The following is a 27,909-nucleotide window of genomic DNA, read 5'->3' on the forward strand; positions in this document are numbered from 1 at the left end:
CACGAGACACATTTTAAATTTAACGGATAATTGCTTTCGACTGCCAGATTCTAGCGGAGTTCGGAACCATGGATTGGCATTGAAGTGAAAGCGCCATCTAGAAACATCGATTGTCGATAGTCCCAACCAATATCAGTTAGATGAGATGGGAGGTTAGCTGTATAGCTAGATTCCCAGCTATGTAGCCAAAATCTGGCGAATTCGCTAAAAATTTGGGAATTCCATAGACAAAATTCTGTTAGGTTCTCGTTTAAACAGAAAATTCGGTTAACAAGCGCTGTTACTCTCATTCTGGGAAATTCCATAGACAAAATTCTTCTCTCATTTTACTTACATTTTCACATTCTACACGAGAATTCGACCCTGTTGTTCTGTAAACGTGTAAAAGTTTGTTTTGACATTTCACGTTTATGCGTACTCTTGCTAAATATTAATTTTAAGAACAATAATTATAATTATAATTAAGTAATATAAATTAAAAAATATAAAAGAAAATTATTAATAAAAAATCAGCTTTTTTCTTAGCTTTTTCCCGTTGTAAGTGACATCACTGTGGCAACCTATAAATACGGGTGAAACTCACCACATTCTGAAATTTTCACGGCCGGTACGCGGACATCGATGCTTTCGATGTTTTAAGGTAAAACAACCGATTTATTCGTGGCGTGAGTTTTGAACAGTAACTTGGGATATCTAAAAAATAAGAATAACTTGAAGCAAATCAAACTGGCTATATTACCGCCATAAAAGATAACGGAATAACGGGAAACATCTCTCTCCGATTATCGTGGAATATAAAACAACTGATTGATTTTGTAAACAAATGTTTGTTATCAATCGCAATTAACAACAAAACCAATGTTGCGCTAAGAGCGAATGCCGAGTGAAAAGAGTAGCCAAAAGCCGTGGATTCGCCGACAATTTCGGTGTATTTAAGGCTGTGCATAATAAAAACAAAATCCGAATTTCGAAACCTTTTCTCAGTCAGCGGAATCGGGAGAGCAACGTCAAATTTTCGTGTCACGCCATCTCGCTCGCACCGCAAAGGTCGTTCGTTGCTGCCGTGTTGGTGTGTGGGGCCATGTGTGTGTGTGAGTGCTTTTTGGTTGGAATATGGAAGAATATACGCGATATAAAATGCATGAAGGCATAAATTAAATGAAAGCTGCATGTGAAAACAGAACCAAAGCCAATGTTAATTCTCGTGCAAGGCAAAGAATAACGAATGACGAGAGCGCGCAATAAGATAAAATTGAAGGTTATTCTCTGTGCGTGTGTGTACGCGCGTGCCAGTGTGTGGGTACTCCATTGTAAACAAAAAAGCAAGTGTTGAGCGAGGGAGAGAACGGGAGAGTGAGAGAGCAGAGCGGAAGAGCTCTGGCTAGAGAGAGCGCACGCTTGTTCTCTGGCTCGCTCGCTCGCACGAAGAAAGCAGAGCAGAGCGACGCTGAAAATGTCAATAAACTCTGCAAAAGGTGAGGAAAAACGCAACAAGAGCGCCGCTGTCGTGTAAAATAAAACCCAAGCGGCTCGGCTCTCGAAGAAAGCAGAAAGGCAAGTGCAAAACAGAACACGGTGCGTGTGTGTGTCGAGTGTGTGTTTGTGTGCTGGTGTGCGAGAGTGTCGGTTCTGATTGGACTGTATGTGCAGAAGAGTTTTTCTGGTTTCGCTTTGCCTGCAACAACAGCTTCCGCGTTTGCAGCTCCAACAAGTTTCGTCGTCGTTCCTTTCGCGGCTGCACTTTGTTTTTTATTTTATTGTCCATTCTCGCTGCCGCGTCCGTTGCCGTTCTTAACCCATACAAGTGCGCCGCCTGCACACGGAATCGGGATGATGAGTAATTTACCGTTATTAATTCACAGGTGAAAAATTCAAGTGCAATAATTTCCCCACTTGCCATCGTCCCCACGCGAAAGTCTAAGGAGAGTCAAAGTCAAACACTGATTGACATGCAAAGCCCCAGCGAAATTCCGCAATAAAAATGTGACAAACTGATTTTCCAGCAAACAAAACAAAAAACCAACCAACCGACTACTTAATTCCCAACTGGAACGGCACACTAAAGTTTTGTCAACGACGGAAACTCATTTTTAGGGAAACCCCATTAAACTCATATTAGACTGAACGAAACTACTATTGGACTAACTTGATTTAATTTTGAAATGGTAAGTTTATGGCTTTTATTTTGAAGATTTTATTTGTTAGTGGAATTTTTATTTTAATATAGCATATTTTCCTTTTGCAAGTTTTGTTATAACAAGGTTTCCAATATTTTCTAAAAACATTTCCTAAAAGTTATAACCAAACATCGCAAAATATGTGAATCCATGAAATTATTTTGTATCTCAGCAAGTAACTCTACATTCAAGAGAAGGAAATCTCCCACCAGCGGTCACACTTGAGGCCTTGCTCCGCCAAGCTCACGGCACTCACCACGAAAAAGGCCTTTCGAGCCCCTGAAATCAAAACAATTTAATTAACGCCCCAATCTGTGGCACACGGGGGAAGGCAGTTATGAAGGGGAGAACGACAGGGGGAAGTGCCTGGCCTGGCCACTTCAATTCATAAGCAGTGAAATGTAACGGCGCCGCTGGTCACTTGAACTACTTTCATATGGCGGGGGCTCGAGTTCGGACCCCAATTTGGGCTGAGTCACCCGCTTGGAGTGCAATTGCAGCGAATGGCTCGAAGAGAAACGGATCGGGAGAGAACCAAAGTGCACTGAAACAAAGACTAAATACTAATAAAAGAACGAAGTGTAAATAGTGGAATTTGATAAAGCCAGAATAAGTCGCATATTCTAGAAACTAGAACTATTCTAGAACTAGAAATTATTTAAATATACATTTTTATAAAAATATCCCTATTAATGGCTAAAATCTTTAACAAGCATCGAGAGTTTTGAAAATTATAAATTTGTGTTTAAAAAAACAACAAAAGAACCCCTTTAGATAGACATATTTTTTGATCGATTCGTATTTTTATGAGATCTTTTCCCCAAGTGCATGCCACCGGAAATCGTTTCGACAACGACGACTTTGGCTACAATGAATCGGGCCCAAGAAAAAGCAGAGCAGAACAGGGCTCGATCAGGGAGTGTTTCTGGGGAGGACGGGTTGAGGCAGAGGCAAGTCTCTTAACAATATGGCCCAGGCACGTTTTGAACTCTACCACACATTTCTTCTGACGAGTCTCCGGCTCTTTCTGCTTTCGCGTGTGGCTTGACCCAGAAAAATCGAAGACTCGCCAGAGACAGAGTCTTGCCCCGTAGGTGCTGCCAATTCTACAATGATGAGGTTGAGCTTGGGTCTTGGGACTTGGGACCGAAGTTCGGTCTTTCGAGGAGCTGCAGAAGCGGTTGTCTCATAAAACATTTTAAATGTTGGGCTCATTATTATTTTGACTACGTCGGCTTGCGGTTTTTGTGTTTATTGGCTGCAGTCTTACCTTCTTTTCATTTTGTAAACTGGGTTTATGTGCGGTCCTCGCCAGCTTCGGTGTGTTCCTCTCTTCCCGCTTCTTTCTGAAGGTTAACCGCGAGTTTTGTAAGTTGATTGGCTGCGGCGGCTGTTGTGTTGGTCCATTGCGTCTGGACTTGTTTATGTTCTTGAACTCTTTTTAAGTGTTTGCGGCCTCAAATGTTAATTTACAGCTTTTGTTGTCATAACTCAGGTTAAAGGCAGGTGTGGAGGGGTGGAAGCACATCTCCCTGAGGTCGGATCGGCGAACTGGGACTTTAATGTGGCGATGATGCGGTTATTGAGGCGTGCAACTAATTTACGATTATGCGCATTTGTAATTTGACAATAAGCATAATGCATGTTTTTTATAAGCTAAGACGAGGATGGTACAGAAATTCATATAGTTTTGAAAACTTTTTGAATAACCTCTCATATAATGATTTCTATAACACTTTTGTATATTCTAAATGGAGGTAATGAAGATTTTCAGCATAAAAATAGATCTTTGCCAATTTTTAATTTAAAAAACTCTATTCTCTATAATTTTCAAAATGTCATCACTGATATCTAAAGAGAGAAATAACCAAACTATTATTTTAGTATTTGATACCCCTTCTCTGGTTCAAACCCATCGCTATGGAGATTATAATTTGTCTGGCCATATCTCTTGTCGATCTTGAACTGCCACAACGGCGGCGGCAGCAACGACTCAACTATTTTTCGTTTGTACGTCAGTTGGGTGCCATGCCAGCTGTTAACCGGTTCTCGGATATATCTTCGGGCGTTCCAACTGCCATCGATCGCCCCCTACTCGCCGCCCCCACTTACAGTACATAAATCGTTACAAGCTTCAATAGCTTCGACATCCGCCTGCTCCTCCCCGGTACCCCGTTGGCTTTGACTCTGACTGCTAATTAGCAGTTAACAATTGCAACATTGACCTCCTCACCATAATTCTTGGCTTCTTCTGGCTCGCACACAGCCACAGCCACAACACGACAGCAGCGAGTAAGAAGACTTTCTGCTTTGTCCCATTGTCTGGGGCGGGAGATCAAACTATAAGATACAATAACATGGCAGCAGGTTTACCTTGTTGTAACCTCGCCAAAAACTTACAATAGAAAACAAAGAAGGAGAAGCTGAGGCTTTAGAAAGAAAAAAAGAGCCATCTTCTGCTCTCTCTAAGAACAAGGGTAAGATATTAAAAGCCAGACAATTGTAGTTAAAATTTTATATTAATAATAACTATATTTTCCAGTGGTAGTATTCATTTAATTCATATTTCGATTGTAATGTAGACTTTTCTTGAAGCTATGAAGTTGGGAATTTAAATATAAATAAGGCTTATACTTAAGCTTAGTTTATATTTAAATTAAATTAGCTTTTCTAGATTGCTTAAGGTAAATTAAATTCAAAATCTTATCTTAGGATTCTAATTTCCAACATTTACAGATGGTTTACAGCCTTTAAGATTTTGAATTAAGGTTGAACTCTAACCAGTTTTATATAAATTGCTAGAATTAATATATTAAATAAAATATTGCCAAAATATCGATTCAATCTTAGCATATCAAATTTGTATCTAGAGCTCAGACCCACTTTAAAAGAGTATTTAAATCTTCGAAACTATTTGTTAATTCTTTCCTGTTTTTTGGCCAGTTGCAGTTGCCTGTCGCTGTCTTTTGCCGTCGTTGCTGTTGTGCCATTTTGTTTGATTTTTGCAACTGGCAACTTTACCAATTGCAATAACTGTGCAGTTGCTGGTTGTTCGGTTGCCGTTGTATGTTGCCAGTTGCCAGTTGCCGTTGCCGCTTTTTGTTTTGTCTATACGTGTCTATATAAACATGATCGCTTTGGCCAATATCTTGGCTCGGTTCGGCTAAGCTCGGCTCGGCACTTTTCCGTTTGGCGTTGGTAGGTGACGCGGGGCCACAGTAAAAGACGAAAAACATGTTACCCAAATGTTGTTGCTGCTGCTGCTGGGTGCTCGTTGCAGCAACTCACTGGTTGTGCAACAATTGGAGGCATTTTTGGACTGCAGTTGAACTTTTGTTGCAGACAAAAAAGGAACGTATGAATGTGTGCCCCGGTAGTCGGCTCGGAATGATTGATAAATCAGATTAAACCTAAAGCTGGCTTCATTTACTTGAATAAGGGTCTTAGAGTCACATATATCAGATAAATAAAATGTATTTAGCTAGTTTTTAATTGAACAAGGGAACTAAATATTAAATTTGATCAGAAAAATCGAAGCCTAATCTTTCAATATAGTTATTTTTCATCGCTATCATCACTTTTTAGATCGGCACACCCATCGCATTAATAATAACTCTGTGAATGCCAACGACCCATCAACAGACTCGGCCCTTGTGTCAGTCAGTCACTCAATTAACGAGAAAACCAGCGCAGAGTTAACAGAATATGCTGAGAATAAATGAATTTTCATGTTTATTTATTTATAACACTGAAGGTCAGCTAATAAATCCCCGAAAGCAACGCCAAAGGAGCTACACAAACCATCAGGGTCCCGAGCCGGTTGAAATTTATGACCATTAGCCATTAATTTATGCAAAGAAGAAAGAATAACTTGATGAATAAGAAGAAGCGAATGGGGGATCATGCTCTGCCCGGCTCTTCTTTAGGTTCGGCACCGAGAAATCGATAAAAATCTCATCAAATTAAAGCAAAACGATAAAAATTGATTGGCGTATGGCTCCAGACAAACGCCTTACAAGACCCCTATTGCTTCGGCTTGATCGTTAGCTTCTCGATTGAGGTACCAGCTAGGTTTCTCAATCGAGAAGACAACTCGAAAGCTGCCGTGTAGCCAATATAAAATGCCTTCAAAAACCTATTCTAATGCGACGCAAAGGCTGACAGCGATCCAACTCCGGGGCTCTTCTCGCTCCACAATTCTTCTGCCATTTTTGCTTTGCGAACTGCCTTCGTCCGATGACTAATCACTCGAAAATTGCCGCCATCGTCTGAGGTCTGAGACTGTGGGCTCCAGTTTGTTTGGATAATTTGATTTGTGTGCCATGACCAAGAGTATTGTACGCTAATAAAGAGTACAAACCAATTGGATAAAGAATAGTTTCTAAATTAATTAAAATAATACCTGGTTTACCTAAGAAAAAACGAAATAAAACTCGGAGGTATGATAGGGATGTTTTTTTAAACTGTTATTAATTAAGTCTGGACTTCACAAGATTATTTTAATTGTTATATTTTGAATGGAAATTTTAAAAAATTGATGGTGACTTATGTGAGGTATTCCTAGGGTATTTTAGAATATAATTGTTTAATCCACACAATTGTTTTTTCCCTGCTGACGCTTTACCCTGCCCTCGTTTGTGCTCGCCTTCAGTTTGGTCCTCTTTGCTGCTTTGGTTGATTGGTTCCACTCATTCTGCCCGTTCCACCTTTGCTCCCCCGCCAGAAGAAACGTGTTCTTCCTGCTTCAGGTTTCTCCGACTCGGCTCGGTTCGATTCTCCGCTTTCAAGAGCTCGATTCGCCTTCGAGACATACTGTTTGAGTAGCGCTCCTACCAACTTATGACGCATGCTTGGCGTTTCCTAGTTTCAGCCTGAAAAATAAAACATTGACTGGGTTTTCTGTAGCATAATTTCACAATTTTGCACAGTAAAAATAGTATTTATTACAAATTCTTTTATAAAACGTAACCTTAAATAATATAAAATTATAAATGAGAGCTTTATTTAGTACCTTTAGTTATTTTGCTGTCGATATCACTTAACTCAAAAGAAATCTTTAACTTAGAAAACAAATCATGCGATTGGAGAGACGAACAGGTTGACAGCGCCCGGTTATTTATTGTATCCATCTTCCGATCTGGAATACAGTAGTATCGCAAAAAAAAGAATTAAAGTCGCGTATACAAAAGAAATTATCACATTTCAAACAGGAAATACTCACACACGAACATAATCGAGAACCACAGAAAGCGAAGAGCGTTGTGAACGTTGTTCCCCCACTACAGAAAGTCAAGCAACGACCTTGGGACGCCGTCTATAAAATATAATTCTGATGTGAGCGGTATGAGTGTGTACAGACCGAAAGAAACAACAAATCGCTTGCCGCGTTTTGGCCAATGAATCATTCGATTCTGTTCTATTGCAGCGCAATTATATAATCCGATAGACATTCTGGCTGATTTATTTTTCATTTTGCTCTCGAAAATTTTGGTCTCGTGACGATCCCCCCGCATATCTCGGTCTAGTAGCAGTTGGGGGAAAAAACCGCGAAATCAAATTAATCGAGCAAATATTTGATAGATAACTAAACAAAATTTTGATAAACACCTGTTCCACTTTGAATGGGTTTAATTGCTTCATATTATTGCAAAGTGGTTTGGTATAATGCTAAACACCTTATGAATGTGACCTCATTAATTAAGTTTGTGGTGAAAATAGCAAGATCATTGCTTTGAGATAATTATAGGCTTCTTCAATAAAATAAGTTTATAGTTTCAGCAAAACAATTGATAAACTCACCTTTGATAGTCAATAATAATGATAAAGCTTTCGATTTGATTATGATTATCGGCAAGATTTATTGAATGAAACCTACTTTAGTACTTTACGTTAATCAACTCTTATCGAGTAGATAAGAAAGTTCATAAGACTTACCCCGTTGCTACTATGACTGCATGTGAATCCCTTCAATTATCCCATTTTACACGCATATTCATTTTCATTTAAGTTGACCTCAGTCCCATCTTCATCACCGACTCGTTTATTAAATGGAGATCAAAACAAACCGCTGAAAACTGCTCGAAACAAGCTTGTCCTCCTTTTCCGAACTTTATTCGAGTTTTACCCAGTCTGCTAAGCCTGCTTTGACCGTTCTCGGGTGCCTTAAAGCGCCTGAATAAGACATAAATCCTTGAAATTATGTTTGAACCGCTCCTTGAGGTTCGATCCCCTCTTTTTTTCTGTCTGTCGCCTTGCTTCAATACCCTTACTAATGGCATTCCAAATTAGACAAGAACTTTGAACATATCGGTCGAAAATCCTTATGAAAATTTTATAGCTGCCATATTAAGACTCTATTACGAAAATAACTGATTCTTGTATGTTTAGGCAGAATGAAAAGGGTGTTCAAAGCGCCGGTTCTCTTTTGCTTTGACGGTCCTTTTTTTGTTTCGCGCCTTGCCACACTTTTGATGTTTTTTTTTTCTGCTTTATTGCATTGTTTGCCGGCTGCTCCTTCGGCCTCCCCTGTCCCCACACCCTGAGACACCGTCCCCCACGAACTTGATTTGTTTTGATTAAGGCGAGCCTTATGATTCTCCTGTTGCTTGGTCTGCTTCTCCGGCTTTGTCTGCTCTGCCTTTTGTTGGGACTTAATGTTAATGTGATGGAGTGGCCCGCTTTGAAGGACATTCGCTTAATTTAGGACCTGAGAAAACAGATATTTCGAAGCGTCGCCATTTATGGCGTCTCTCGTCGCCTTATTCTCGGGATATATTGTTATTATTCTGAACTGAAGCTGCAGAGATTTACCAGTTCAGTGCAGTTCTCAAGTCGATCTGTTCGTATGTAGACAGTAGGCTTACATTAACCTTGATCGGACGTTAAGCAGAGAATTATGTATACTTGCAATATAATTTAATAAATTATAAGAATTTATTGGAAATTTGTTCTTCGATAGCATTTCTGATTTACCGCTCATTGGATTCTTGCAAAAGAGTTGTCAAAAATTAGCGAATTGACAGGACGCAATTTACAAGAACAACTAAAAAAAACTACCGAAGAGATGAAACTCGATGGAAGCTTCAAAGGGGCAATCGGGGGCAGAGAACTCCAAGAAGAACAACGAAAACAAAAGACTATAAAAATCAACTTGAGGAACAGAGCAAAGAGATCATTGGACACATTTGCGGGAAAAAGAAGACATAAAGAACCAAAGAACCAAGAAAGCACAGAGAGAGAGAGAAGAATGGAAGTGGGGGGGTGGTGGCACAAGATGAGGAACGGACAAAAGAAAGGCCAAATACGTTCAATTCCAGGCGGTAGAAGAAGAGGCAGCAACGACGACTTGTTGCCAAGAAATAAAAAGAAACTCAAACCTAAGCTCGAACTCAAACAAAAGCAAATGCGGCTCAGAAGAGGAAGCCACGAAAGAGAAATGCGAGAGAGCCAACAACAAGAACAGCGAAAAGCAAAAATAACACGTCATGCTGACTGCCTTTGCCTACACTCTCTTCACCCTTCCTTCCACACCCCCCGCCTCCATCAGCACTCCCTCTGCTTTGGCTCTTTCGCCTGTGCCAAGAACAAGTTGTAAATGAGGCAGAAGAACGAGAAAGGAGAGCCAAAGACAGAGCGAGTGCCAGAGAAGGGTCATTGGCGGCCATTGACTTTGTCTCGCTGATGACCTTGCCCGAAAAATGTAATAGTAAAGTGAGGAAAAAAAAAACTCGAAATGCACTCGCAGCGACAAAGAAGGCGCACACACCAACACACAGCAGATTGGGGAGCTGTGCTGTGCGCATGCAGCTGTTGACAAACAGAGCCCTCGAGTGCGAGCGAGACGCGGCGAGGGAGCAGAGAGGAGACCAAATAGATAACGGACATGGGGAGAGAAGAGAAGACGGCAGATTGCATTTTTGGGCACAGGGCCAAGGCGAATGGAGCAACGGTTCTTCTGGGAGGCTGATTGGAGGGGGAGGTTCAAACATACAATGTATGTATCTGAACCTAAAGGGGTGTTCATTTAGTATGAGGGTTAATTAATTTAAATAGGAAGTTTTATGGTACTAGAACTAGTAATATTAAAATACTGCCAGCTTTTAAGGGAAAAAATTATTTAACGATTGTATAGATTGGAAAGAAGGAAAATATTTAACAAATTCTTGTGTTGGATACATAAATTTGAATCTTTTTTTGGTTGAGAACTATGAAAACTAATATGATATAATTTAAAAGTAAATAAACAATAAATTCCTAAATGTTGCCTTTATTATTAGTATAGACTAAATTATTTATTTGGAAATTATTAATTAACTTTTTAAATAAAAATAATACTCATTCCATGAAAACATCGTTTTAACTTGGGGTTTTACAGCAAGTATTATTTTATTCAACTAAAAACATTATAATAGTAAACTATAGATAAAAATGCATTGTTTGCATTTTATTTCTAAGCTCAACGGTTTCTGCGCCCCTCTCCCCAATCGATAATCAAAATACCTCGGCTCAATGGCAAACAATCGTGCCATTTTATCGATTACACAATAACACTTAATAAATTGCAACCTGCCAAAAACAGTTTGATCAACTCAACCAAAACCCACTGGTTGCATCTAGCCGAATGCCAACACGCATGCGGGGTAAATTGCAGTTCGACGGCTAAAGAACAGCTCAGCTGCATTTGGCTGAATGCGATCGCAACAACCTTGTCCCAAAACAACTTGCCAGTGTTTCAGTGCAGTTTTTTAGCCAGCAGCTCGCAGTTGTTATTTTTTTTTTTTTAGTTTATTTGTTCGATTTTTCTTACTTCAGCGTCTTATGCATGTGTAGTTTGCACGTACGCGTCGCGAGCTGGCTTTTGATATTAATTAAACGCACGCAGCCGGACCAGACCAGACCTGGAGACCAAGTCGCAGTCGAAGTCGAAGTCGCATTTGGAGCCATAGCCGGCGGCAACGAGACCTGCAATGTGCCCACCCAGCAGCACAGCAGAGATGCTGAAACGAGTTCCAAGAGAACCAGGGGACCAGCTTAAAAAAAAAATGGAGAGAAACGAACCCAAAGCGGGTCCAACTGGTGTTGCGGCTTAGAAGCAATAAAAAAGCTTAAAAAAAAGAACGATTAAGTGGAGTGCCCCGACTATCAGATACCCGGTGCTAATAATAACTGAGACTGAATAATATTATACTCATTTAAGTATTATTTATATTAATGAATTCATGTTTATGCTGATATTAGTCTGCAGATCACATAACATTTGTATTAAGGCTCTTAACTCTCGGATTATAATTTCGTAAAGGATTTTATAAGAGTCTCTGAGTCTCTGGATCTCTCAGGATACGAACTATTCCATCTACTTTTGCTACTAGTTACTGGTATGCTTTGTTGCTAAAAAAAATCCGTGTGTGAGGCGATTATTTTACAACGCATTGCTGGTGGGCGGTCGTTGGGCTGGATGCACTCAAAAAAAAAAGGAACAATGTATCTTAATTGAAAGCTGAAAAATCTAATTTGTATCTTAGAATTCTCGGATTTAATTAATACCTAATAATACATTTTTAAAATATTAAATCTCTGAAATATCTTTAATATAGATATGAATCTCATGAATTGTAAAATTGGTTTATTTTCTGCCACTGCAGCTTAAGGTGAGCCCTGGCTCTGGTCCATCGAGCTCCTTTGCATGCGCCGCTGAGCAGAGCTACGAGCTTTTTAATGACTCTGTTTAAGAGGCCTTCTGGTGCTGGACGGGCCTTTCCTTGGCAAATGCAAGGCGCAACGCAGTGAAGTGACTGCTGGTGGCTCTGGGTAACCAACCGGACAGTCAAAGAGGGATCCCTCGTCATGGGAACGTCTCACCGATATTTGTTTACTTTTTCCTTTGGTTTCTATGATAAAAGGGAGCTGAATAGATTGGGTATTCTTATTAATTTTATATAAAAACAGGCCATTAATTGCCTAAAGTTGTTATTAAACGGGTTACGAACCCCAAATCAAACATGTAGAGAGCACTTCTGGATAAGAATCGGCTGCTATGTGATCTCCGGGAACTGATGTTCACTATAGAATTTTTTGTTTGAGCAATACTTGCTACGACCTTGAGTCTAGAGGAGCTGTCTCAACAGCTGCAAATAAAGTTAAAAACAAATTTATATTAAAAAAAAAAAGAAAACAAAATAAATTACAAATGTTATAAATAAACTTTCGTGAACAAAGCGATTCCCGCCGTTATCGTTTGTTGATATTGATAGTGCGTCGAAGTCTGATGATGATGGTGGTAGGTTGAAGGCCTCCCAGCTGATAAACCAAAACCCACAGAAGGAGGTTCTGCATATGGCACTGACAGGGAGTGCCAGTCATAAAAATGCAAAAATAAAAAAAGACTAAAAAGCCGACTGGAAAAATAATAAAAATGAAAATGCGCAAGCGTAACATTTCCTGTTTGTTCAACGGTAAACTGTAATTGTTATGCAGACGACGAAGACTGGCCTCTGCGGCACTGCAACGCCCCGAAAATGCCTGGTTCTGTCAGGTACCACTACCGGGTGACGGGACGGTGCTTCAGGCTGACTCCCGGAGTGCGTCTGGCTTGGATACGTTGGCCATGTTGACAAAGTCATCTCCTGGATTCTTGTGGACTGTGCGACCAAACTAGTTCGTTTTGTTTACTCTGTGTTTTTGCACTGCAAAGATTGATTAAGATTTATCTTATCTATCAGAGACCGGCTCCGATTTAGACACTTTCGGGAAGATTGTGGAACTTATTTTGTTCTTCTTTCTTTTTATTAGAAAACTTTAAGACTTGAACTGCTTAAAAAATCATTTTAAATCACTTAGAAAATACATTTTTCTCAGTGTGATTCTGCCATTAGTACCGGTTTTTTGCCGTTTCTATCTTTTGTGCCATTACAAGGCAACGGTGGCCATATCGATGCGAGACAAGAGACGAGACCTGACGCACCTGTTGAAAATCAAGTTCTTTTAGTTGTCTGCATATGTATATACATATATCGTTAACGATTATGTATGTGCACTATCATATAGATAGAAGTTTTTTTTTTGTTTAGCAGACATTAACTTTTAATTTATAATTTTCCTAGGCAATGTGTCCACAAATGGTAATAGGAAACTCTACAACTAAGACCGTCATTGGCCACGACCACGCATTTCTCAATCACCGTACGCCCATCGAGTGGTCAATTTATGCAGTGGGAAAGTGCTGGTCATTCAGGGTAATGAAAGATTTAAAAAAAAAGTTAGAAATTATAATTAATTACATTTTGAATATATAAACTATTTTTTGTTTAATAAAAGGATAAATAAAAGTACAAGTTAAAGGTATTAATAAGAATAAATTGTAATGAGCACCACTGTTTTTAAAGCTAAATATTAATAAACTAGGGATTGTGTACATTGTAAAAGCGAGAAGAACTGCAAATACTTAGAACTGATCAACTTATAATTGTAATTTTGGAATTGCTATTCCAAAAATAAAACAAAAAAAAAGAAACTTAATCCTATAATATGCATGGGTCTCTTATAAAAGCCTGGGTGTGGTGTGTGTTCTTCGTCTTTTGCAAAATATTTCGAGTTAATATTTTGCGCCACAAGTTCTGACTGTAACCCATTGCGCCTCGCAGTCATGACAGCGCGCTGTTGGTGTTTTGCAATTTGTTTGCCATTTTCCATAAGCCAACTTCTGTTGCACATTATGCTAATGACATGCCTATGTTGCCGCCCCCATCCCCCGCACCCGGCCACGCGTCCAGCCATTCGCCTCTTCGGATCGAGGTGATTAATCAAAAAGCTTGCAGCGCCGGCAGAGACACACTGCAAAAATGTTGCCCCGATGCCAGGTATAAATGCAATTTGCAATTGTTGGACCCGCAAACCGATCCCCGATCCCCACCAGCTCTACGAGTTCAATCCCAGTTAGTGCTACGGCCATAGATATAACCCGGCTCTTTGTTTGCTGTTGGCGAAAGGTGTCGGAGGTGTGTGTCCGTATCTGTATGTGCTGCTGCTGCTTTGTCTATCTCTGGAGCGTGTTAAAAATTTGCTGCAGTTCAAATTGGTTGCTTTGGTCTCTGTGATGATGCAAGCATTCAGGATTTGAATGGGTGTTGGAATGTGCCACATTAATGGTGCTTTGTATCGTAATTACGGAGAGTCCCAATTAAGTGTTTAAGTATTTGTTTTTGGAAGTGAATTTTAATTAATTTTACTATGTATATATCTGAAAAATTTAGGTGGAGAAATTAAAAGACTTGGGTATCAGGCCTTTCAAATATCACCTAGATTTACTTGATAATTCTTGCGCAACTCCGAAAATAACTTAAAATTCTGTTCCTATTCTGTTACCTTTAACATTTATTCATAACAAGCTTGGGCTGTTGTAATTCAGACCCAACGGACTACTAAAAATAATCCCTTGGGAACGCAAGGCCAACAACATTACTTGGGGTTTTAGACACCCACAGAAACCCTCAAGCTCCGAAAGGGGACGCCGTGGTCCCCAATTAGAGCACCCTACCAACCCCCATTGGCTTTGGCTTTTGGGGGTGCAGATCCGCAATAAAAAAAACTGCCGCTTTCATGTCACGCATAATTGAAAGCAACTTCCTATTCAGTGGGCAACTCCGACGTCAACAGAGATATCAACCACCCCCAAAGCAAAGGCCGGGGACCGACGGATAGGAAGGAGTCGGGAAGTCCAACCCTCGAAGCTTGTGTGCCCCACAAAGCATGTCAATGTCATGAATATTATTGACATGGATTTCCACCCACACAAAAACCCCTTACTCACTCCTCCCTTGCGACAGAGTACGCCATATTCTTTCTAGGGGGCGCATTTCCGCGAAAACAAAAAGAACAAAAAAAAAAAGGAGAAATAAAAAAACTGTGAAGGTCAACCCCTTTGCCAAAGCCCGGAGGGAAGTTTTCCCATGTAACTGAAGTTGCCTTCGATGGCCTGTCAAAGCCAGAGCCCTGATAAAAATCGATAAGCGACAGACGGCGAACGAGGAACACCGAACTCCGAATGGGCGGTGTGGAGCCCAGAGCCCAACCCGCTTATTGTCTCGGTCAGCGGACTTGTCGTGCCATTAGATTACCCCGCTCGACTGGCTGAACCGAGCTGAACCCGACTTGGTTTCAGGGGCTAGTCGAATTGCAGCAAAAGTGCAGAAACTTGCCGGTTGCCGAATTGGGAATACTCTTAGATATTAGGGAGTTATACGAGTTTTTAATTTGTTTTTGTTAGATTTTTCAGGTTATTGTAGAATTACATATTCTTATCCGCTTAAGTCTTTCGGCTGTAGTAAAGTTCAATGAACCCGTATTTATAATTAAGATTAAATTAATAAATTCGTGAGGAAAGTTCAACCTTAGATAGAGTATAAGGTAGAGTATAAAAGCTGTAGAATCTCTCGGTATGCAGTGGATTTCGTGTCCCGACTGTTGTTGGGGAGTGTAATGCGATAGCGGCGCTACAAGAGCTCGGAGAAGTGAAGAGGTGGGGGGAGGGGGGTGCCAAGCCAGCTAATTGCCATGCACTTTTCATAAGCCAGAGCGAGGCAGCCCGGTATTATTAGGTAAGCGTAATTAGATCATGGCTGAATCCAGCAGTCCACTCCACAGCTCGGACTAGAACCGAGTGTCAGCCTGGAGGGGACTGCTCTACTTCGAACCGCAAAACGTAACTGACGTTTAGATTTTATTATAGTTTTTCAAAAAAGTTGCATACAAATTAACTTTTAGGTGGTTATTGCAAAAATAAAAAATCTAGACCCGAAAACTGCGTCAAAAACTGTGCTACATTATATTTTTGATGTCTCAAACATTTTATTGCATACTTTTAAACAGTATTCTAAAGGATTTCAATACCCTAGCAATTTCTGTAAAAGACCCAACGCCTTTTCCATCTCCTAAAACAAATCTCCCGTCCAAGGCCAAAGCTTCGAAATCTCAAGACCATTTAATTTGCATTCCATCAACCGTTACCGCAACAAGCACAGATACACACATCCAAATCAGGAAGAGGCGCACTCATGGTACAATACACTTCCGCCTCCCACAACTCCTACAAAAACAACAAAGTATAACGAAATCACATGTGAAGTCTATGCTGGTGTGGGTACAGTGCCATACGAAATACAACAACAACGGCAGAAAAGAGAGCAGGAGAAGGAAGAAGGCAAAAGCCAGAAGCCGAGAGGCCGAAGAGGGAAGCCATCATCGAAAATCGCTTGGCTGCATTTGTTGGGCCTTGAGTGCCACTCAGAACCCCCCCAAACCGCCATAGGCCATAACGAACATGCACACACACATGCATATACAATCGTATGTATGAGTATGTGAGTATGTGATATGAGTATTTCCCTGAAAGCCAGAACATAAAAGTCAGCAAAAACCAAATGCTGACCATTGACTTCGTCTCTTTTTTAGCTCTCTCTCTCTTTCTCTAGTTGGCTGCACACCCACACAAGCTCAGCTGAGAATGATTCTTGATGGCGCAGAGTGAGAGAGAGGGCATCGTTCGAATTGTGGCTCTTTTGATATAAAACAATTTTTGTTTATTTTCTTTTGTGCTTAATTCACACACACACACACCCATGCCGCCTATCACCCTGTCTACGAGTATTCCTGTTCTTCTTTCTCTAACCCCAAAGGCAAAAGACGAGAAAATAAACTGACGCATGCTTTGCACTCTCTCGCTCTCCGGCTCTGCTCGTTTGTCTCCCCCGCGGCGCATGTGTTGCTTCTTATACTGTATCTGTGTGAGTTTCTCCGAGTATTCTGGCTCAAGTGTGTGTGTGTGTGTGGTGGAGCTGCCTTCGTTGCTGCGTCTTCTTCGTGGTTGTGCTTCGCCGTCGCCGCCGTCGTCGGGCTTGTTGTTGTTGTATGCAAGGTCGTTTGCGTACAAAATTCAACATTATTTGAAGGTCGTCCTTTGCCCGTTCTGCGTTCTGCGCGTCACTTCTTACTCGTTCTCGTGCTCGCTATCTCTTTTCTTCCTCCCGGCTCTCGCTCTCCGTGTCTCTGTCTCTGTTTTGACTTGGCCGTTTCTTATGCCGTGCAGTGCGTGGGGTTGTTGTCTCCACTAAACAACACTTCTTCTGCTTTTCTTTTAGGGGTCGCGCGAGTTCGTTTCGAATTGTGTTTCCTTTTAATTGCATTGCAGCACTGGCTCGAACTGATGGAAAACCCTCACCAAGCAGCGCCCACACTATCGGGAACATCTACCCCGGGCACCCCTTTGTTGCCAGGTGACCTCGCCCTGCCCTTGTCACTGTACAGTGTTATCTCGTAAAGAAAGTCATGGTTCTATTAAATAATTGAATTAAATTTTGAATTGATTAAGTTTTTAGAATATTTATACGTATTTATGTAGGTATGGGAACTCTTTTTCCTATTTTCCTTGTACATTGCAGGCAAAGCATATTTTTAAATATTTTTCCAACCCCCCTATTTGAACTGGACACTCCTATGTGCCACTGTACTCGTTGTCGTATTCTTTCTCCATCCCGCATCACATGTGCCCAAAGAAGAACGGAGGGCCAGCCCAGCTGCGTGGCGCTGGGTTAATGTACCTTAAATTTATTATAATACCATCCATTCTGTTCGGCGGTCCGCTCGTTCCATCCATCGGAGCCATATTCTGTGGGTCGATGACATTTTTCGTGGCTGGCCATTGCCTATAGTTGCTGAGCATTGCCCAAAACCGGAGAGAAGGAGGAGATAAGCAGTGAGTGAGCAAGAACAGAGCAGAAAGCCGCAGCGTTTTCCGCGCTGTGCTCATATGAGCGGTTCTTTGAAGCCGGCTTGCGGGCGAACGCAATTAGCATAAGTGCCGGCCAAGGTCGCCGGGGTGGGTGGCTGTATGGGGTGGCATTGACCCTATTGTCGTTGGACTTCCCTCCGCCATTAATAGGCCTTTGTTCGCGTTGCCAGGCACTCGGAGTAGAGTCGCTGAGCAGCAGTCTGTCCGCCAGCAAAGCGGATTGAGTCACGCCAAAAAGGTTCTCGAGAAGCGGGAGAAGCCCAAGTGTGGCTAGTAAAAAACCTGCGAAATTCTCTAAGCGTTTAGGCCAAAACTTGTTTTTAGCCGAAACTATAAAATTGAGTAAGCTGCTCACTTTTGAAATGGAACCATGTGATGTGGATCTTAGGAACTATCTTAACAGTAACTCTCACTTAAAACTTTAAAGTTTAAACTAAGTAAAATTAGCAATATCACTATAATACTAAGAAGTCTAGACTAGGCTAGAAGTCCAGTTTTCGTAGGCTTTAAATAAATTCTCTTAGGTTCTCAATTGCTTTTATTTTCTTTAACTTTTAACTTTAACATCATAAAATACTCACTTACTGACTTCAATTCTTTCCAATCTTTCCAGTTTTACAACACAATGGAACTGCATCAACGACATCTCTCAAACTTTTACAAAATTGCACAACTGAGATAAGCACATATAAATCGTAAGAGAGCACATCGATCTGCCAGAGCAGCAGATCGCCTCACTGGAGGCCATTGTCATAGTACCACCGCTAAAGAATCAGCATGCCGAATATGTCCAGTATCAAGACGGAGCAGCAGAGCACTGGCGGTGGCTATCAGCTGCCGGTCAACATGTGCACCACCACTGCATCCACGACGACAACAACACTGGGAGTAGGAGGAGTAACCGGCGGAACCACCGGATCGAGACACAATGTGTCCGTGACTAACATCAAGTGCGAGTTGGATGATCTGCCCACGCCCAACGGTAACCTGGTGCCTGTGATTGCCAACTATGGCCACGGTAGCCTGCGCATTCCACTGAGTGGAGGCCCACCTCCCAATCATGAGGAGGAGTCAGATTCGGAGGCAGAGCTGGCGAACATCGAGAACCTGAAGGTGCGCCGGCGGACGGCGGACAAGAACGGGCCGCGTCCCATGTCATGGGAGGGCGAGCTGAGCGAACCGGAGGCCAACGGTGGCGACGAGGAGCTGATGGAGACGGAGCCGACGATTAAGAGCGAGGTGCTGGTAGCACCCCTGCAGCCCGCTTGTGCTCTGCAACCCATTAAGACCGAACTGGAGAACATCGCAGGCGAACTGCAGCAGCAGCAGCAGCAACTGCAGCAGCTAGGAAAGGCTTTCCCCCTGAACACCAGCACCACCAGCGCCTCCCAATCGCTAGCGGCGAATCCCAAACTTAAGCTGGCGCCCACGCAAAGCGATCCCATCAATCTCAAGTTTGAACCGCCGCTGGGCGACAACTCGCCGCTGCTGGCCGCCCGCAGCAAGTCGAGCAGCGGTGGCCACCTGCCGCTGCCCGCGAATCCCAGTCCCGACTCCGCCATACATTCCGTCTATACGCACAGTTCGCCATCGCAGTCGCCGCTGACCTCGCGTCACGCCCCCTACACGCCCTCGCTGAGTCGAAACAACAGCGACGCCTCGCACAGCAGCTGCTACAGCTACAGCTCCGAGTTCAGTCCCACCCACTCACCCATCCAGGCGCGACATGCCCCCCCGGCCGGCTCGTTGTACGGCAACGGAGGTGTGCATCATCACAGTGTGTTGTATCGCCCGCTAAAGGTGGAGGCCTCGTCCACGGGACCGCCATCCGGCAGCCAGGAGGCGCAAAATCTGAGCATGGACTCCATTTCCAACGGTCTGGATGCAACGGGCTCGGGGTCTTCGCTGCCTGCATCACCGGCTGGCATATCGCGCCAGCAGCTCATCAACTCACCGTGTCCCATTTGCGGCGACAAGATCAGCGGCTTCCACTACGGCATCTTCTCCTGCGAGTCCTGCAAGGGGTTCTTCAAGCGCACCGTGCAGAACCGCAAGAACTATGTGTGCGTGCGTGGCGGGCCCTGCCAGGTGAGCATCTCCACGCGCAAGAAGTGTCCGGCCTGCCGGTTTGAGAAGTGCCTGCAAAAAGGCATGAAGCTGGAGGCCATCCGCGAGGACCGGACGCGTGGAGGTCGCTCCACGTACCAGTGTTCGTACACGTTGCCCAACTCGATGCTCAGTCCACTGCTAAGTCCCGACCAAGCAGCAGCCGCTGCTGCTGCCGCAGCGGTGGTCAGTCAGCAGCAACAGCAGCAGCAGCAGCAACATCAGCAACAGCATCATCATCAGCGACTCCAGCAGCTGAATGGCTTCGGCGGCGGACCCCTTCCCGGCTCAACCTCCCTGCCAGCCAGCCCGAATCTGGGTGGGGCTTCCATCAAGACGGAGGACCTGGCCACGGAGGCGGGCAAGCAGAGTCTGCGAACTGGAAACGTGCCGCCGCTACTGCAGGAAATCATGGATGTTGAACATCTCTGGCAGTACACAGATGCCGAGCTGGCCCGCATCAACCAACCGCTGTCTGCATTTGCCTCCGGCAGTTCCTCGTCGTCGTCATCCTCGTCAGCCACTTCATCGGGCGCCAACCAGGGCCAACAGCCGCAGCTGACCAACCCACTGCTGGCCAGTGCCGGTCTCTCTTCCAACGGCGAGAACGCCAATCCCGATCTGATTGCCCATCTGTGCAACGTGGCGGATCATCGTCTCTACAAGATTGTCAAATGGTGCAAAAGCTTGCCGCTCTTCAAGAACATTTCGGTTAGTGCCAGCGGATGGAGTTTATTGTGGTTCCTTGGAATTAATTGCTGATCTTTATTTTCCAGATCGATGATCAGATCTGTCTGCTCATCAATTCTTGGTGCGAACTGTTGCTCTTCTCCTGCTGTTTTCGATCGATCGACACTCCCGGCGAAATAAAAATGTCACAAGGCAGAAAGATAACACTGTCGCAGGCCAAATCGAATGGGTTGCAGGTGAGTTTGGCTAATTGTGAAATGTTAAAACCCGTTTAAACACTTTTTAAATGCTTAAAATATAATAAACCATTATACTTGCAGACCTGCATTGAACGAATGCTCAATCTGACCGATCACCTGCGACGATTACGCGTTGACCGCTACGAATATGTTGCCATGAAGGTGATTGTGCTGTTGCAGTCAGGTAAGCTCACCACAAATATTTCGTAGATAATAACCTAATAGCCCAACCTTCAGATACCACGGAGCTGCAGGAGGCCGTAAAGGTTCGTGAATGCCAGGAGAAGGCCTTGCAAAGCTTGCAGGCTTACACTTTGGCCCATTATCCCGACACGCCGTCAAAGTTTGGGGAGCTACTGTTGCGCATACCCGATCTGCAGCGTACGTGCCAGGTGAGTTATGGAATATTAATTAGAAATATTAAAATATATTCAAAATTCCTCTTTGTTTAGCTGGGCAAGGAGATGCTGACGATCAAGACTCGCGATGGCGCCGATTTCAACTTGCTGATGGAGCTCCTGCGCGGAGAACATTGACAATTGATGATGACGAAAACGGTGGAAATATGCTTCCGCTGGCACAACAACAAGATTTACATACCTAGTATTAGATATAAATATAGTTTAGCTTTAAGTTATCTACACCTATAAGCTCTGAAAACATGTGCCTAAAAACCAAAGCCACGGCATCAGTCGCATCGGGACAGGGACGATGATGATGATGAAACTAAGCGCAAGCGCAGGATTGCCAAACCTTTTACACACCCAATATATATTTTGATATATGTATGATGGCCCTCGATCGCGGCTGTTGTTGTTGGCTAGAGTTTCCAGTAAGAAAAGTATATAATGTTTTTGCTATATATACATATATACATACATTTGACTTATGTATAGAGTAAACACTAAAGCACACATGGAAAATGAAAAGACTAAACAATTTATTTAAAAGAATACTTTTAGGCATTAAGCAGAGGTAGAGAGAGCGACAGGGAGAAGGGCAACCACAAAAGGCAAATCAAATTAAATTTAGTTAAAGCAGCTAGCGACTTTTTATACATACATACATATACATACCTATATGTAAGAGGGGAATAAATTCAAAACTATTTTTTAATGAATTGCCAAAACCTATTTAAGGGTTTATTAAATGGAGGGGAGCTGCTAGGATTTTCGATACATATATAAACTATACATTAATGTGGAAAACGGATAGTTGAATCCAACTTTTAAATGTTGTAGCATTTAGTTTTTAGTGCAATTTCACCCTTGTCTACATATAACTATATATATATATATATACAGCCAGATATGGCCGCAAAACTATATACAAAACAAAAAAAAAAGAAAAAAAGACCACTCGAAATCGCCAGCTCTCTGGCTGGCCAAGACTATTCCAGTGATGCTAATTTGTTGCATAAAAAACACACAACTACATACATACATAAATCAAATTTATAATCATTTTCATTCTGTACTTTAGTTTCGTATTAATTAATTCATTACGTTTATGGTGTAACTTTTACTTAAATAGCTGAAGCAAATCCTGCAACAGGATTTAAAACATAATAATTACAATTACCGAGAATAATTTTTTGCTTATAAACTAGATAGTTAGATATGTATGTCTATATGTGAGTACGTTAACTGTAAAGCTCTTCCTGCCCCACCAGAAAAGCAAAAGCAAAAGCAAAAAAGATTGTAAGACATGAAATTCCAAATGAAATAAAAGAGATCAAGAGAGACAACAACACATATACTTAAATTCAAAAGACAGGAGGCCATCGTGATTTTTTTTGTAATGAATCTAAAATTATTTATTCTTAATCATATTTTGCCATTTAAAAATCAAAAACAATTGTATTTAATACCCTAACGAATGTATAATTTTCTGTTACCATCACGACGTCGATCTCAGTTCATATCGATCTTGGCCGCCTGTCTAATCCCGCTGCTGTCCGTAAATGTAAACCTAAACTTAAATTGAAAATAGTTAAATGTTAATAGAATTAAACAAAAAAACGCTCTAACTAAATATCAATATACAGAGTACCATAGTTAAATAAAGAAGACACCCAACAAAATCAATCAAAAGTATCATATAATTTACGTAGCAAGAATAAATATTGTAAAATCGGCAGCTTCTACTACTTAAGTCAATTGCTTAAGTAGCCAGATTGTGCTCAAAATGGAAAACAAAAACACAACTGTTTCAGTCTTATAAACTTTTACTTGTGTCACATGTTTTATTTCGCCACCAAACTCATCCCACACATAGGAAATATCGTTTGCTTTTAAATAAATGTAATTATTGAAATATAAAAACAAAATAAATTGGTCAACAATTAAACGTAAATTGTCAATGCAATATTTTGTAATAAAAAAACTATGATAAAATCCTTAAAAATATCAATTTTGAAATGGATTTTGGGTTTAGATAAATGGAAGTTTACAAGAAACTCACCCCATGAAATGTAAGTTCAACCAATAATTTTAACCAAAATATAATTTAGACTCTAAACTTTAGAGTCCAGATGAGCGCATATTGGTGATGAGGTAAGTGTATTCAGGGTAAAAATGCGATTATATCCAATATCCAATATAATATAAAAAATTTGTATTAAAAGTTTTTAATGTCAATATCGAGTTTGATATTAAAATATCGAAAAATATCTGAAAAAGGTTTAAGGGTTTAATAAATTTTTATTTTTTCTAATTATAATGATCCAAAATCATATAAAAAAATTGAATATTTAAAGTTTTTAATGTAGAATGAAATCGAATTTGATATTAAAATATCAATACATAAAATATCTATACCGTTACATATCAGAAAAATTTTTCAAGAAAAATTTAATGTAATTCTAAATTTTTCTAATTATATTGGTTCCCATATATAAAACAGATTATTGATTTATATACCAATTTTAGCTATCGACTTTTGACTTTTAATTATCGATTCAGTAGCAACTTATCGAAAATTTCTTTCTTGCGCTCTGAAGTAAAACCAAATCTGATATATCGTAGGGTAAATATAATTTTAAATTTTCTTTTATCATACAGATTTTAGTTGCTTTTCCCTCTATAAATTAATTAAAACCAAATAAGTACCTTAATTATTAAAAAAAAAAGAAAAGAAATTTCCCTTTTTTCCTACTGGATTTGAATTTTATTAAATTTGATAAATTGTCGAATGATTTTGAAAGAACGTATTAATTGTTAGCCGCTAATAGTTCCTACGGGCTATGGGTGAAATTAAAATAACTTAACTTATTTTTCTTATCCAGTATAACTCTTTGAAATTTGTTTGTTTTTGGCCACTGAAACCACAACCCTTCAGTGCCTGTCCCTAAAGACCGCACGGTGCCTGTGCCCATCTGTAAAAAATTGAACGTTAAACGAATTAATATAGTAAGCTCTAGCACATCAACTTACCCCATAGGACTGTAGCATGGTGCATTCATTGGGCAACATCCATCGATTTGGCAGACTCCTGGGGTGGCACCTCCACCAGTAAGTTTCAACGGGCAGCAATTGGAATCCTTATCGGGAATAGGACTGCAACTTTTACCCAGAGTGCAAGACGGAGGGCGATATGGGTTGGCATCAACCTGAATCGGATTGCTATCAGAAGAACATTGGGAAAAGGTACACTGCCCGAACCCGCCGCCCAGCGGCAAATCCTTCCAACAGCAGCCACCGTAAAGTTGGTGATGCTGGTTGCCCACGCCTGTGTGTGCCTTGTAGTCCCTGTTGTAAACGGTTTGGGTCTGGATTGGACCATCCAAGAAGCAACTATACATGGCATCATTGTGTTGTTTGGCGTCGTTCCAGGTAACCCTGGATTGACTAGGTGGCATTTTCTGGTAGCTGCAAGCACCGCAATTAATTGAAGGTCCTGGAAAAACGTTGGAGACTTCTGGTTGTGGCATCATCAGGCTATTGCATGGATTGCCGTTGTATCCATAGCTCTCCCAGGTAACACCCTCTGGGCAAGTCGATATTTTCGGGTAGCTGCAAGCACCAGATCCACCGCAATTAATTGAAGGTCCTGGTAAAACTATGGGGAGTTCTGGACTTCTAATATCGCATTGATTAGTTTTGTATCCATAGGAGCTGTCCCAGGTAGCCCTCTTTGGGAAAGACTGTATTTTCCGGTAGCTGCAAGCATCACAACCACAGCAATCATTACCAGTTTTTGTACAAACTTTGCAGTCTTCTGGTTTTGGCATTATGAAACCCCGATCAGAATCATTTTTTTCCAGGCAGCAACAATCGGGAAATTTGAACCCCGTAGTTTTAAGTGATCCCCGAGAAGAGTTTTTGGAAAAGCTATCACTTGCTTTGCGAACCTTGCGGGTTTTTGAATCACAACTCGGCCTCGATGAGCAGTTGCTGGTGGTGGCACGATGTGAAGAGCTAGAAAAAGAGTACTGGGTAGGATCGGAATGGAATCTGCTTTCGGTGCTCGTTTCTTCGTTGCTAGTTCCTGACAGTTCAGAAGTGGAATCTTGGCTGCAAGCACAAGGCGCAGAGCTATAGTCACAACAATTAGTTGCTATTGGTGTAAAACACTGGCAGACTTTTGGACTTTCTGCGCCGCCACACAGGGATTCATTAGAGCGTATGTTTTTCATCTCCTCCTGGGAAGTGGCCTCTAAGCCGACATCGTTGACCAAGTTTTTTTGCGCGCAGCAGCAATATAAAGGAAGTTCTGGTGAAACCGAGCCACTGTCTTCTTGAGCTTCCGAAGCGGAAGTAGCGAGTGTAGCGGAAGTAGCGAAAGTACCGGAAGTATCTGAAGTCTGCTCAAAGCAGCAACAGCCAATACCATGATCAGATGGATTCTGCTGTTCATACGGCTGTCCATATGACTTTTCACACGACTGGTCATATGATTGTTCATAAAGATGTCCATCAGGATGTTCATATGACTGTTCATAGGGCTGTTCATAAGTCTGTTCATACGGTTGTTTATATGGCTTTTCAAATGGCTGTTCACACTTCTGTTCATGTTCATACTCGTCAGAAAAATCACAACAGTCGCAGCAGGTTGGATAGACGCAATAAGATGGGTTGGAATAGCTGCGGTTCTGAGAGGTAAATGATCCATATCCATGGTATATTTCTGTCTCGGCGAAGGTTACATTGTTCGTCCTACGTAAACAACGTAGAGGGGCTAAAAGGCATGATAAGTTGGTGATTAGTTGGTAAAAAGTTTGTGATTAACGTAGCTTCTAGAAAGTTTAAATTTTATAAAAGAGAACTAGGAGCTTTTGTGTAACTAAACTTTTTTGATATTAAATGAACACTTATATATGCACTTATATTCGCCCGGGGTTATGACTTTCACAATAACTACTTGCTTACCTCCATTTGTATTTTCCGAGCTATCAAACGATGACGTGTTTCCACCTCGCTTGATAATTTGCCCGGAAGCAATGCGGTTATTTGCATTTTCAGGCTTGTTGAGTAGTTCATCATGTGGCTGATCCCTCAAATTGTTCTGCAATGTAGTCGAGGAGACCACCTGCGCAAGGCTGGGATTAGAATTTTGACTTGTGTTTTGGTTTTTCAAAATTGAAGGGGGTGAAGTTTTCACACTTTTCGGCATTGTTGGAGGTATATACGTTTTGTACATTTGATCTAAGCTTTGGATTGTTTTCATGGTGCGCAGGTTAGCCTCATTGTCTTCGAAGCTTGTGTAATGCCGGATGTTGGAAAAATCCATTGTTGTGTTTTGTTCAACTGCACATTTCTGAAAACAAAACAAAAATTGGGACTAAGACAAGACAAGAAAACTATTTTTGACAAATTTTTCAAAATAATATAGAACTTACAAGTGTTCAGGTTTTTTGAGAGAAGGAGCTTCACTCGAGTATCTTATTCGTAGGATTCTCGGTACTTTTTATGTCAGATAACATAAATTGTTTGCTGTCGAATTGATCTAGATATATTATTACTGTACTTACATTCATTTGTTTGTCCAACGAACACGTGTATTTTATATTCAGGCCACAGTAAAACAATATATATATATATTTAAAAAAAAATATAAGAATCCATATGCTACAGACACCTGTCTTTAGAATTTTCGAAACACTAACTTGAGCTCACTTGCAAAGTGTAGGAAAAAGCCATTGCATTGTTTTAGCCATAATCGCGATCGAGCATTGTGCAAATCTTATTAGTATTGCCGTTGGTAGCTCTATAAAAGCCAAGCCCTGGACTCCAGAAATCAGTTGACTTCGATCATCCGAAAAGTAATCAATTTAAAATGAAATTCCTTTTGGTTTTGTCCTGCCTCGTCCTGTACGTGGCCCTTACATGCGCCCAGAACCATTGCAACGGACGTCCTCGTAAGTGGTCCTTAAACCTAATCCATAACAAAAATAAATTATATTTACAATCTTAAAAAAAAACAGGTCACCAGGACTGCGATGGAGGCCGGAACGAAGGAGTTCGCCATGCCCATGGTTGCGATCCCGAACCCAATCCTGTGATGTGGTACTATAACCGAGCCACCAGGGAATGCCTAAGGATGTCCTACAACGGCTGTCATGGAAACAGCAATCGCTATTGCTCCAAGGCGCACTGCGAAAGCAGCTGTAATCGTCGGGACTGAGACCAATTTTATATTTTATCTATGGCATAAAATATCTCTTGTGACAAATAAACTAAAATATTTTTGCAAAAATTAAAAAAAAAAAATGTTTTAAATTAAAAAAAGCGGATTTAAAAGTTGTAACTAAAAATTATTGAACTAATTAAAAAACTTTAATACGTTTGAAATAATATTTTTATTTTTTGTTTAATTTTAAAATCAAAAACTAAAAATGTTTTAAATTTCAAAAAAGTTTAGCTACAAATTATTAAATTGTTTTAAACAATCTCAACCTTAAATAAACTCAAAATAA

General features: G+C 41.2%; 3 protein-coding genes across 7 annotated transcripts; 2 read left to right on the forward strand and 1 right to left on the reverse strand.

Annotated features, from left to right (window-relative positions):
- The first annotated feature begins 589 nt into the window (after positions 1 to 589).
- On the forward strand, positions 590 to 23,369 carry Hr39 (Nuclear hormone receptor FTZ-F1 beta). 5 transcript variants are annotated; one of them, XM_017161048.3, is made up of 7 exons: positions 590 to 640; positions 1,863 to 2,165; positions 18,572 to 20,775; positions 20,841 to 20,990; positions 21,075 to 21,177; positions 21,231 to 21,385; positions 21,446 to 23,369. In XM_017161048.3, exons 3-7 carry the CDS (start codon positions 18,736 to 18,738, stop codon positions 21,527 to 21,529), a joined length of 2,532 nt encoding a protein of 843 aa, XP_017016537.1. In that variant the 5' UTR covers positions 590 to 640; positions 1,863 to 2,165; positions 18,572 to 18,735; the 3' UTR covers positions 21,530 to 23,369. The 5 variants fall into 5 exon arrangements, with proteins under 5 accessions (XP_017016537.1, XP_017016540.1, XP_070143794.1 ...); XM_017161051.3 differs by having other exon boundaries at positions 591 to 665; XM_070287693.1 differs by lacking the exon at positions 590 to 640 and adding an exon at positions 695 to 1,554.
- Positions 23,370 to 24,132: 763 nt separating this feature from the next.
- Positions 24,133 to 27,006, reverse strand: LOC108070514 (uncharacterized). The gene is made up of 4 exons (XM_017161013.3): positions 26,965 to 27,006; positions 26,363 to 26,750; positions 24,428 to 26,171; positions 24,133 to 24,369 (listed from the first exon to the last, which is right to left on the reverse strand). The coding sequence occupies exons 1-4, from the start codon at positions 26,968 to 26,970 to the stop codon at positions 24,342 to 24,344; spliced, it is 2,166 nt and encodes a 721-aa protein (XP_017016502.2). The 5' UTR covers positions 26,971 to 27,006; the 3' UTR covers positions 24,133 to 24,341.
- Positions 26,839 to 27,657, forward strand: LOC108070516 (kunitz-type serine protease inhibitor homolog beta-bungarotoxin B5-B chain-like). The gene is made up of 2 exons (XM_017161015.3): positions 26,839 to 27,351; positions 27,418 to 27,657. The coding sequence occupies exons 1-2, from the start codon at positions 27,270 to 27,272 to the stop codon at positions 27,615 to 27,617; spliced, it is 282 nt and encodes a 93-aa protein (XP_017016504.1). The 5' UTR covers positions 26,839 to 27,269; the 3' UTR covers positions 27,618 to 27,657.
- The last annotated feature ends 252 nt before the right edge of the window (positions 27,658 to 27,909 follow it).

The sequence above is a fragment of the Drosophila kikkawai genome, chromosome 2L (genome assembly GCF_030179895.1).
Source record: "Drosophila kikkawai strain 14028-0561.14 chromosome 2L, DkikHiC1v2, whole genome shotgun sequence".
NCBI classification, from domain to species: Eukaryota; Metazoa; Arthropoda; class Insecta; order Diptera; family Drosophilidae; genus Drosophila; species Drosophila kikkawai.

What these genes read in the sequence shown, in the direction of transcription:
- LOC108070514 (XM_017161013.3), bottom strand. An exon ending in CTCGGAAAATACAAATGGAG is followed by an intron (nt 26,172 to 26,362) that starts GTAAGCAAGTAG and finishes CATGCCTTTTAG; the next exon opens with CCCCTCTACGTTGTTTACGT. An exon ending in CCATGCTACAGTCCTATGGG is followed by an intron (nt 24,370 to 24,427) that starts GTAAGTTGATGT and finishes AATTTTTTACAG; the next exon opens with ATGGGCACAGGCACCGTGCG.
- Hr39 (XM_017161048.3), top strand. Translation starts at nt 18,736, where the DNA reads ATGCCGAATATGTCCAGTATCAAGACGGAGCAGCAGAGCACTGGCGGT. An exon ending in CGCTCTTCAAGAACATTTCG is followed by an intron (nt 20,776 to 20,840) that starts GTTAGTGCCAGC and finishes TTTATTTTCCAG; the next exon opens with ATCGATGATCAGATCTGTCT. An exon ending in GATTGTGCTGTTGCAGTCAG is followed by an intron (nt 21,178 to 21,230) that starts GTAAGCTCACCA and finishes CCCAACCTTCAG; the next exon opens with ATACCACGGAGCTGCAGGAG.
- LOC108070516 (XM_017161015.3), top strand. Translation starts at nt 27,270, where the DNA reads ATGAAATTCCTTTTGGTTTTGTCCTGCCTCGTCCTGTACGTGGCCCTT. An exon ending in CCATTGCAACGGACGTCCTC is followed by an intron (nt 27,352 to 27,417) that starts GTAAGTGGTCCT and finishes AAAAAAAAACAG; the next exon opens with GTCACCAGGACTGCGATGGA.